This window comes from Branchiostoma lanceolatum, chromosome 17, assembly GCF_035083965.1.
Source record: "Branchiostoma lanceolatum isolate klBraLanc5 chromosome 17, klBraLanc5.hap2, whole genome shotgun sequence".
Taxonomy (NCBI): domain Eukaryota; kingdom Metazoa; phylum Chordata; class Leptocardii; order Amphioxiformes; family Branchiostomatidae; genus Branchiostoma; species Branchiostoma lanceolatum.
Genome location: NC_089738.1, coordinates 13,334,257 through 13,345,873, shown reverse-complemented (window position 1 = coordinate 13,345,873; position 11,617 = coordinate 13,334,257). Strand labels below are relative to the sequence as shown.

Sequence of the window (11,617 nt, the reverse complement as noted above, 5' to 3'; positions counted from 1 at the left end):
GTCGCGGGCCCAGCAGTGAGATAGGGGCTTAAGTGGCCTGACCTTTCAAATCAGACGGTAGGTGTTACATAACTATTGAAACCATCCAAGCTTAAAATTAGAGTTGCATATCCCCTTAGTCCACACTGACTTGATTCAATAGATAAGATGCTCGGGACACTAATACAAAAATTTATTTGCCTTTTTGTAGTGTAATTTTAGGAAAAGAATCCCTCACAAAAATATACAAAAGCAACTTTCTCTGTGTCTGTATGAATCAATCATGACCAGTGTCCTTACCTATATGCAGTCCACAGATTTTTAATGCATAAAAACTTAAACTATATGAAACTCAAACTAGACATAGTATAAAACTCAAACTAGACATAGTAGAAACAATGTTTAAAAGCTTGTGTACATCTTTTGCAGTAGCAAATGTTACACATTCTAATCAGACTTGCAAAAGCAAACTAATACAAAATAGCTGTATACTATGCTAAGTCTAAAACATGATTCAATGGACAACACATGTCTAAGAAAGAAATTCTACACAGTTTGTTTTCTATCTTGTACATGCAGCATGTATATACATCTACACAATAAATGTTGTTGTGTATAAAATAGGGCACTGAGATATAAAATCTGCGCTCAAAATGCCACTAATGGAGGTTAGTGTAGGTAAAATTAAAGGTTTGTAATCTGGTGGTTCAGGTGTTGGGTACATGGAATTGTTAGTCCCCAAACCATGGAGTTGTTAGCCCTGGTTACACATAGCCAAACACGGCCTCCTGACCTTCCCCCAACAATGGTTAGGAGTAGTGCTGCTTACCGGTACTGTACCGTAAAAATTGATTAGGTACAGGTCCAAAATACCGGATCATGAAGTACCGGTACTGTACCGATATGAATTTACACCAAGTATGTGCCTATTTTGTGACTGATCTCCTGACCTCATGGCATTATGCAACACCAAACGTGACCAAAGTGACACCTTAGAATAGCGTAACTAATATGCAACAGATCATTCAGGCAGGCTGGTAGTTTTGATAGCAAAGCCAAGGGAGTTTGGTAGTAGGAAACCTAGTTATGTTCTTTGAATAAAGATACTGACAAATTGAAACAGTTCATGTTTCTGTCAGAAGAACAAATGTCAATTTTTCAAATTGTCCAGGTACCTAAACTTCTGTACCTGTACCTGCTGTTACGTTTAGGTACGCAGCACTAGTTAGGAGTGGTTCAGGAGCAGATCGGTGGTGGTTGACTGGTGTTTGGTTGCACCAGCCGAATGTATTAAAATTTTCAAAACATTCAGCTCTGGACAAAATGTCTGAAATGAGTTGGCTGGTGGTTGGGAGTAAGTCAGTGCAGTAGTGGTCAGGGTGTGTTTGAGAGTCAAATTTGACTCTGAATCCAGAACTGATCTCATTGCTTCCAACCTACGCCAACCTTGGTTGGCTAGTGGTCAGGAGCCATGTTTGTCTATGTGTAACTGGGTCTTAACACAATCCTGCTGTAAAGAAGACTTAAGTTTCAAGATGCTGCCAAACAAATACCTTAAAAACATCTTTGTGTTGTTAGTCTTACTTCATCCAACGGATAGGTAATAGTTGAAATAAAAACAGACATGGAATTTCTTCTAATTGTGATTTTGGTTTAGGAAAATCTACTCATTTTCTTCTCCAGGTCTGTAAGTTGATCCTGCAAAACAGAGAAGACTTATGAGATTATCATGAACATACCAAGACATAACAGGACATGTATAAGTAGTTTAGAATTTTCTTTGCTTCAGCATGCAATAGCAATCTGAATTAGTGCAAAATTGGCCCATACAAACAGTTAGATAAAAACACACAAGATTCTACTGAGGCCTAGGATAAAAAGGTTGGGTGTTCCGGTTATCCAAAAAGACCCCAACAAAAATCCTCCGACCCTGGCATTTTTGTGGGTGCTGCGCTGGCAAGGGACATAAAAATTTTGATCTGATATCTGAGCGATGAAATTCAAAATAGAATTCCTGTTTTTCACATTCTGATAGTTGATGTAAGAATTTGTACTTCTTTGTTCAGTTTATAAATATACTTGTGCTTGCCCCATGTATATCTGTATGATTATAATATGTTGTAAACAGTCGAAAATACCAATGTCCTGATGCACTTGAGTTTTACTTTGTTAATATTTGTTGGATCACTTTGGCTGAAATCAAAAGAAGACAAAGAGAGAACCCATACCTACTGACCCTAATTTTTTCAAGACGAAAATCAGAATCACAACATTAACTTTCCTAGCCTGGGTGCCAACCTATTTCTACCGGGGCTCCTACACTCGCTACCCTAAAAAAATATTTTTTAGGGTAGCGAGTGTAGGAGCCCGGTAGAAATAGGATGGCACTCAGGCATTAACTTTCCTTCGTCTGACAATGAATTGTTTCCCTTCAGACAGACAGAAATAAAATGACTTGACTACCTGTGTATGTTCTGTGTCCCCTCCATGCGCCATGACAGACATCACAACATCGATCAACGCGGTCACTTTACTGCTCCGGAACACGATAGCCTCTTTCAACTCGTGCACTGGAAGAAAGAAAACCACCACAGAATATAGTTTAACCATTTTGATAACAAGTGCAACACTACACTACTTTACTGTGTGAGCAAAAAACACAAAGGACTGTAACAAGTGTACATCAGCTACAACTAGAATGTGAGTGCAGCGCCCCCTGCCTACCATGAGCGTCACTGCAGGTCCTCTCTATCTCTGCCACCTGCATCAGCAGCCGCTCCATCTGCTGCTGCACTTTCCCAAGATCCTCCAGCTCCTGCTTCAGACAGGTGTTCACATACACGGCCTGCAGAGAAGTCAAACATTACAGTCTAAGGAGTAGTATCCAGTATTCGATTATACTCCTGCGGGGACCCTGACACAGGGATGGGCAGCAGTCAGCTAGTCTTCATACCACGTTTCCAAGCAACTCTCCAGCGGGTTCATGCTGGTGAGGCCGCACACCTTAATGTCTTTCCTGACACACTCGATCCAAGGCTTCTTAGGTCTACCAAGACCATGATGCAACTACTAGTATCTTCATCTACATCTAGTTACTTCATCCCTAAAGCAACTGGGCACTCCTGCCCACCAACAACTTCCACTTCAGACAAGTGTTCACATACATGGCCTGCGGGAAGTCAAACGTTGCAGTGTAACCATGATAAAACTTTGAACTATATCTTACAAGGCATTGAATATTGTAAAGAAAAGTGAAGCAGGCGGCCTCAGACTGAAGATGAAGCTAATACTTCAATAGTCAGTAGTGCATGGCTTTGCTATGGCTCACATATTTTAGCCAAGCACACCAGGTCACCTCTACACTTCTCGCTAAGTGTGTTGGATTCTTTTACATGCAGAGTTTCGACATGGGGACCACCGCCTTAATGTCCCCCTCCTAAAGGACAATGCGACTCCCTTCCACTTAGTTCCAGTCATAGCCTGGAATCCAGACCTATTATAGCTCCCGGGTCTCTCTCCGCAAATTACTGATTTGCGGAGAGAGACTCGGGAGCTATAATAGGTCTGGATTCCAGGCTATTCCAGTCATGTCCAGACATGTTAGGGAAGATATTTTTTTACTCACATTTCTTATTTTCCTCCTTAGAAAATCCAGCTCGTCATCTAGCTTTGCCTCCTCTTCTGGAGTGTACTGTTCCATTTGAACCTGGTATAACAATAGGACAAACCAATCAACCCAGTACTGCAGGGGTGCTTGATGATCATATTATATATGTACTACATAGTTGCCCACATTGAAACGTTTGGTCCTCATGATTTTTTCGCATACCTGCACTGGTGCAGGCAACATGCAAATCCTACCTGCACATGACACCTGCAAACATGAAGTATGGATCAAATAAAAAGAAATACTTTCACAGCTCCAATGTTACCTGGCCTAACCTGCATGTGCAGGTGATATAATATGTTTGTGTCTTTTCATACATTTTACTGAGTAATTTTGCTGTACCTACCTTGTCCTCAGGTAACAGCACATTGTCAGGTACTTGGAACAGGTTGGACAGAAGGTACGACTGAGTGCAAGAAAACACATGGTGAGAAGGCAAGGCAAGGACTTTCACCCCTGTTAACATTTTAAAATTTGCACTACAAATTTACTGATGTAAATATTTCAACTACTGTAGATTTATTTCTGTAATACAGTAGTGGGGTCGTGTGGCACAACGGCAGAGCGTTTGACTCAGAGCCAAGAGGTCCCGAGTTCGAATCCTGCCATGTCACCGATCTTCGGTTGGGGAAAGTCGTATTGAGGTCACCTGGTGGCGCTGAATGGCAGCCGACCAAACCCTTGCGACAGTTCCACAAAATGCAAGTGCTCTCACCTCTCAAATAAACGTACCGGTACGTTTATTTTTTTTCGCCTCAAAATCCGCCCGGTACTTTCTTATTTTAGACGGTACGTTTATTATTTTTTCAAAAATCAGGATTTTGCTAACCAGAAATCCTTCTAAAAGCGAAGTTTTTGTTTTTTCTGCCCATATTTCCCCTGTATTTTTGCCAGTAATTCGCTATTTTTCGGCCTAGCGGCGTTGATTTCCCCACCGCTGTGACCGGCGGCGGCCTTTGTGAAATCCTTGCGGCACTCGTAACATATCGATCGATCTCGCTATGACCAAGGAGGTTAAAATAACCTCCTTGCTATGACTTTACAAAGCTAACGTTGTTTTTGGGGGAAAATAAGACGCAATACTGACATTTCAAAATACAATTGTCATGTCAATAACTGTGACAGTCTCTGTTTACATCGTAAACCAAAGCATCTGATCAAAAAACGTGTCGAGTAGTAAACGTTAGACTTGCACAGGGAAGAATTCGATGACCGCATTCGGTAGCGCGGCGGAAGAATAATTCGTTCACAGAAGATACATTACACGTAAAAACGACAATTATAACTTAAGTTCCCTTGTGATATGTATTTTGAGGCCGCAAAATCTAAGAACGGCACAAAACGAGCGGTAGACAACAGCATGTTTTGCCATCGAATTCGAAACATGGCGGCGGCACCATCAGGCGTGCTTACAGTAAAACTAGCAGCATATTGCACAGTACAGATTACGATCTTTAAAATGATACCGCAAACGCGTGAAAAATATTATACTTTGCGGCAACGATGGACACAGAAATCTATCTATATTTTAGGAGGGTTTGTATTTCAGAATAACCGTAAGATTTTCCAAATTTAGCGGTAAAGGGCCGTTTCTATTGTCAACATGCAATCGGTAATTTCTTCGTATTTGCGGCCTGAGACGCTGTGCTACTTTTACAGTCGAGCTTTGTTCAATATTGTGTGCTCAACCGCGAGAACTCGAAATCCGAGCGCCTCACAAAAACTTTGTTCTCGACGCTATGGAGCAAAATTTCATGGACATAACCCTTTTTTGGTGTTCATATTTGTTTTTTTTAGGGGGATAATGTCTTTAGAAAATATGATTAGGAACAATTTAGCGATCTGATGATTTTGATTATATGTCAGTAATGATAAAGGCAATGATAAAAGATAATGAAATTCATGTTACAACAATTTTCCTTGATCACTTGCTGCAAGTTCCAAATGCATATACAAGTTGTATCATGTACATTTTCACTTGTTGAATTTGAAGCACCATGGCCCCCGGTTAGGGGTCATAGCGGGGAACCTATGCCTAATTTTTCAACATTATTATTATATTTTATCGAAGTGGCGAGAAGGATCATCATGATTTGAGCAAGCGTACAGTTATTCTGTTCAATATTCATATACTTAATAGGTATATGGTCCTCAGGCATAATTGAATAGATGCAACCTACCTGCTTATTATCTTATTTCCTTCGGACAGTCGTGTGGACACAGTTTACCTCGACTGTCAATTTTGACATTTTCCGGGGGGTACAGTCAAACCTGTCTATAGCGGTCACTCAAGGGACTGGCCAAAACTGGCCGCTAAGGACAGGTGGCCGCTATGGAGAAAATGTTGATTAATTGACCACGAGTGACACATATTTTCAGTACCCACTGAGCACATTTATTCACCGTACAGTACACATGTAAACATTACATAGGTAAGGCACATTTTAGAAATTCGATTGTTGTTCTTTTACTTCTATTATGGGCTTGAAAAAAGAATTATTGTATCTGCCAACTCCAAAATCCATGGTTTGCTCGAGCTTCATGTCTGAACAGACCAGCATCGCCATACTCAACTCTTGATCCTTCGCGACTGCTTCGCTGCCGGCAACCGCGTCACCAACGAGTTTTAATCATATGAAACAAAGTTCTTCGCAGCAAAATGCCCCCTAGTTAGTATAGAACAAAATATATGTTGCTCAGTTGCCACTTACTGTTCGTTTTCGACCGTTTTTAAACATAAAATCGTGGCGACAATTTTCCTAATCTGTTGTTGTTTACTTGTCATGATCAGCTTCTACCATTATGCTAATAGGGTAATGAGAGGAAGGTCGCTCTTTTGAGGGCTTTTTTCTTTTCAGAAAATTGCAACAGCCCAAATTTTACAAGATAGTAATGTTATCCATATTTAGTTTGAAGCTTTTGGTTCAGTAATTATCCTCAGTGATAGTTTGCAGCAAAATTAATTTAACACACTATACCTCCGCAACAGTGGTGTCGTCCGATGACCTTTATGCTGCTCCGCCATATTGAAAATCGTGTTTAGGCACATTTTCGGATGAATTCCCGGGGAAAACGGAAATATTGGGCCGACATTGAAATAATTCGCCAACTTAGCGCATCAGATACATGTGCGGGTTGTATTTTCCAAAAAATACCGTCATCTTTGTCCAATCCAAATGCACAGAAATAGTCAAATATTCTACGATGTACAAACGCAAGCCATGTGAAGAAATACTTGACTTCGCGCGCGTCAAACCATGGATAATCTAACGAAGATAAAACATTCTTGTTTTCTTTATTATTATCCTGTCAAGTTGAGTTCACATAAACTTGATTACTGCATTAGAAAATGAAGATTTTGAACCCGGCGTGCGGTGGCGATGCGGCTTCCACCGGCGCACATTGGCCGTAATCGGCAGTGTTACTGTACTCGCGGGACCGAAAATCGTCTGGCCGCGACCGCGTTGGACAGGTGGCCGCTATAGCCTAATTCTTAATGCTTATGTCAATGGGAAAAATCCAAGGGACCGACAAAAAGTGACCACTATGGGCAGGTGGCCGCTATGCAAAGGTGACCGCTAATACATGTACAGGTTTGACTGTACTTTTATTTCAGGGGGTACTTATATTACATTTTGAAGATTTTTCCGGGGGGTACTTATATTCCAGGGGGTACTTCTATTTGAGAGGTGAGAGTGTGGATAAGATATTATATATGTTGTGTAGTGTGTGAAACCTCTAATACCTGCATCAATTCAGCGCTAGAAAGGCTGCCATTGTGGGTAATTTCTGACCAATAAAAACCATTATTATTATTTTTAATACATTGAAAACACTTATTCACTGTGTCATGAACTTGTAGTGGAGAGTTTACTGCTAAAACCATGAAATTAAAACCATTGTAAACATTTAAAGATTTACAGTGCATGCCTAGTGCATTATGAACAACCTCTGAAACATACCTCCAGTTTGTCAAAAGCTTTCTGGAATGCCTGGAGAAATTTCAGGATGATTTGTTGTGTACCCTGTGAAAAAAGGAAGAAGTTGGTATAAGAGACAACTACTCTATGCCTTTTATCACTCTATATAGAAAAAGTATCTATATTAGCCACTGACGAAAGACAGCGGATGCTGTCTGAAATATCTGACTGTTTCAAAATTGTATCCAGTTGCTTGAGTAACTATTCTTGGCGTATCTATATTCGGTTTTTATTTGTTCAGTACATAATCTAAAGCAACAATATTTGGACAAAATGATAAGAATATTGATACAATAATTGTAGTAGTGATCTTGCCGCAAGAGTGGTACTTACCGCTTTGACTTCTTCTTTTGGCACATCCCTGTACTGTAATTCAGACAGAGCAACTATCAGCTTCTATTCTTAAATCATCAATTAAAACAACTTTATTGAACATTCTACTACAGCATCAATATACTAACAGTGGGATATGTGCAAAACTAAATGTGTCATTTGTCCGTATCATGTATAAAAAAGACAAGTAAAAACATAAAAGGGGAAGGCGTAGTGAGGGTCTGTATGGGGGGATCCTGGAAACACTTAGAAGCCTTAATAGACTGGTTCTGAGTGTCCATCACAATAAGCGGTTCGACCAATGAGAGAGTAACTGCATGTCCGTCAAATATTTGCATTCTTATGTTTTAATTTTGCATTCTACATTCTGACGAAGGTGGGTGAGGCTATGGTATCAGTCTATTTACACTAGGAGCGTGAAACTAAGATATCACCATGTAGCGTACCTTTTGTGCCGCTTTTGAGCACTTTTGATAAGAAATCTGCACGCAAATGTGGTTAACAGTGGCATTAAATGTCAATTTCATGAAGATTACAGCAACTAGAATATTTCCAGTTTTCAAGCCTCATCAAATGCTCTGGGTGCCTTTAATGCAAGTTTGGCAATGCATAACGGTACGATCCTAACAATTAACGTTACACTTGACGAATAATTTACCAACAACGATTAAGGTTGAATGAGAGTGGACTAGCTATGATTAATAGTGAATTAAAATAGCTCACTACGCCTCACAGAAAAAAGGCATGCATGCAGACCTCTCTAATCACTGATTTCCAGTGGGGGTCTAGTAGTATCATGTACAGAGAAAATCAAGTGACATACAAGCTAAGCAAGCTAACAAACATATGAATAAACGAGCAAACTTTGTCTGACCCTTGACATCAGGTACTGCTCCGCGGCATTCATTGTGTCATGCAGGTTATCCACCATCACATTAAACACTGGAAGAAACAATTCATACTAAACTGTGGTGGTTACAAGAGTTTCTATGTAAGACTTCTTTAGTAAGACAAAGATGGATTGATTCTGTTTGAGTTCTTTTTCCAACAAAAAATGTTAACGTTACAGTTACATTTGTCCATCTCCATCGTGCAATTTTTTCATATCACAGTATTTATCAATTCTATGTCCTTGCTAAAACAGAGGTCCTGGTATGGTTCTATCCCATGATGCCCTGTACCAGACATGACACAAAGATGGCTGCCATGATTGACAGGTGTCCGGGACAACCTGCCACATTTGCAGCGGCCCAAAAATTTATTTGAAGGAACAGGTGAGAAAATCCCGTCAGAATTTGTTCACGGAGCTTTCATATCTTTAAGAACAGTGTGAGATTTTTATGTGATGGCATGTGTTCGTGTGTAAAAGAAACAACGGTAGTGTTTCCACACGTTCGTATACCGTACGAGATTTCGCGCCATTCTATGTTTTGAAATCACCCCCCTCCCCACTTACCTCCATCGGTGAACGACTGTGGCGTGAACCCGAAGTGCTGAACGGCGTATTCTACGGCCTGGAACTCACCCATATCCCCCGCAACTTCTACGATTCAACGAACAATGTTAGCACGTCAGGGTGATGACAAAGACACAGTAATTTCTCTGAAACTGCAGATATTTCGATACACTTTCACAAACCTGCAGTTGAAGATGCCGCCATTTTTGGTCATGTGACGTATCCCAGAACTCTCCTTGCGGGACAGCAGACAACAACAACAAACACTATTCATTTGCGACCTCTAGCAAAATTTCTCTGCATCACAGCCCGATTTTTCCTTGGCGGACTTGGCGTTTACGAAGTTATCAAACAGTTATGTGAAAACCATTGACCTAAACTCACAGATTTTAGATATTACGTTGAATTGATATAATACACTTGAACTTCAGAATTTTTAAGCCGCCGTTTTCTTTTAGAAATCATAAATGATGACAGTTTTGACATGTGCGCAACATCTGTGCGGCGCGTGAGATCAAAGTGACGTCGGTCAATGTTGATGTGAAGTGCAGACATCACCCGAGCCCGTGTCTAATGAGGGATGAAAAGTTAATGAATAGAATCGGCCGATGACTCTGGGGAGTATGTGGAGATTAGGGTCATGTAGGTCATGTTGGAGAGGTGTTCCCAAATTTCAATTACAGCTGTCTAGCTAACCAATGTTTTTGTCATGGACCGATTTTTATGCTTCTTTTCAGATATGAGCTGAAGATACAAAACTTACCGTTTATGATTAATTATAAGGAGTTAATAATAGTTAATATGAGAGCGTTCAACGTTACCCGTAAGTGTAATGACTTGTTGTATAGAATGGAAAAGTTACCTGTTTTTCAAAGTCCCGTAGTTCATAACAAACGTTACAAAAACGTACATTACATTGACCTACATTATAGACTTTTACAACAAACGGCTAGGTACTGTGTTTCCATACTATTACTAGATACTTGCTTTGAAGTTTTATGGAATTTCGTCATCATTTTTCCTGAACTTAAAACTTAAGAATCGGGCCACTTTATAACGCGCTGATAATTTTGTCTTTATTTGGCTTCTAATTAGGGCCTGGTCACCTTCGTCGAGCGATCGCAAACTGAAGGTATTCTAATAAATTTTTGCACATGTGTTACAAAATTCAATAGTATTTTTTCCGAACTGATATTTTGCTTCCTTATCGGCCATTGGTTCTGTCACAGGATACTTTAAAATCGTACGACATCAAAATCGTACGACGTTTTAAGACGAATGTGACCGCACTAAACGGACACCATAGCGCTCCCTTTACTACTGTACATGGTACGTATTGAACTAGTATTCTCACCGCTTGACCACGACGTCCCCCCACGAGCTCTTATTTACAGAACGTCCCAGGGAATTGTTTCTTATTGTTGAGGAAAGGTAAACACGGACTGTGACTCGTTAGCCGCCCGGAAGTGGAGCGGGCAGCGCGCCGGCGGCCGGGCGGCGGGGAGGCCGCGTCACGCCGAGACCTGATGGGACGGTAATTGGTGATAACGACCACCACCTGTAAAGGTGACGAACTATAGCCGAGAGAGGGGGTGGGGAGGGGTGGGGACTGCACATCGACACACGTGGACTTTTTTTATATTCCTTTATTAATCGACATGAAAAGGTACCAGACAACTTCATATTTTCTTTTTTGATGAACTCTTGCAAGCTGATAATGTTAAAATCATGATCACCACTGGAAAATGAAGACTAAAAGTAACAATTATTACGATACAGGTACGATGACGAATTATGATACATCATTTGGGGTGAGTAGTCCGGGATGGAAGACGACGTGTAAAACAATGAAGGGTTTTATAATTTCAAATGCAAAAGTAAAGCATGCGTCGACGAAGCATGACGATATTTCGTTAATTGTAACTAGTTGTGCAATGCAGCTTCGCTACGCCATTTTAGCCACTGAGCACACTGGGTCACTCCTACTTTTCTCGATAAGCGTGTTGGGTTCTTTTACGTGAGGTTTGACGAATACAATGCTAGGGTATGGCCACAGTCCTTCAGGGTCAAAAAAGTAGCTCTTGTAGCTATAAAGGTAACACCACCACATATCCTCCTTAGTCAACAAATATTGCATACATAAGCTCACAAGACATGCAATAACCGTGTCAAATTCATCCGTGATTGTTTTTCCTGAGTTCT

At 40.6% G+C, this 11,617-nt stretch overlaps 1 protein-coding gene and 1 long non-coding RNA gene across 2 annotated transcripts in view; one reads left to right on the top strand and one right to left on the bottom strand.

Moving 5' to 3' along the window:
* Positions 1-157: 157 nt before the first annotated feature.
* On the bottom strand, positions 158-9,715 carry LOC136422913 (protein MIS12 homolog). Its single transcript, XM_066410843.1, has 10 exons — positions 9,598-9,715; positions 9,416-9,502; positions 8,834-8,901; positions 7,960-7,992; positions 7,609-7,671; positions 3,993-4,052; positions 3,605-3,685; positions 2,704-2,824; positions 2,443-2,549; positions 158-1,677 (listed from the first exon to the last, which is right to left on the bottom strand). Exons 1-10 carry the CDS (start codon positions 9,617-9,619, stop codon positions 1,633-1,635), a joined length of 687 nt encoding a protein of 228 aa, XP_066266940.1. The 5' UTR covers positions 9,620-9,715; the 3' UTR covers positions 158-1,632.
* The window catches only part of LOC136422915 (uncharacterized), a 27,557-nt gene continuing 25,040 nt past the window's right edge, over positions 9,101-11,617 (top strand). Inside the window, exon 1 of the long non-coding RNA XR_010753687.1 lies at positions 9,101-9,233. This is a non-coding gene — a long non-coding RNA (uncharacterized lncRNA). The remainder of the gene's footprint in view (positions 9,234-11,617) is intronic.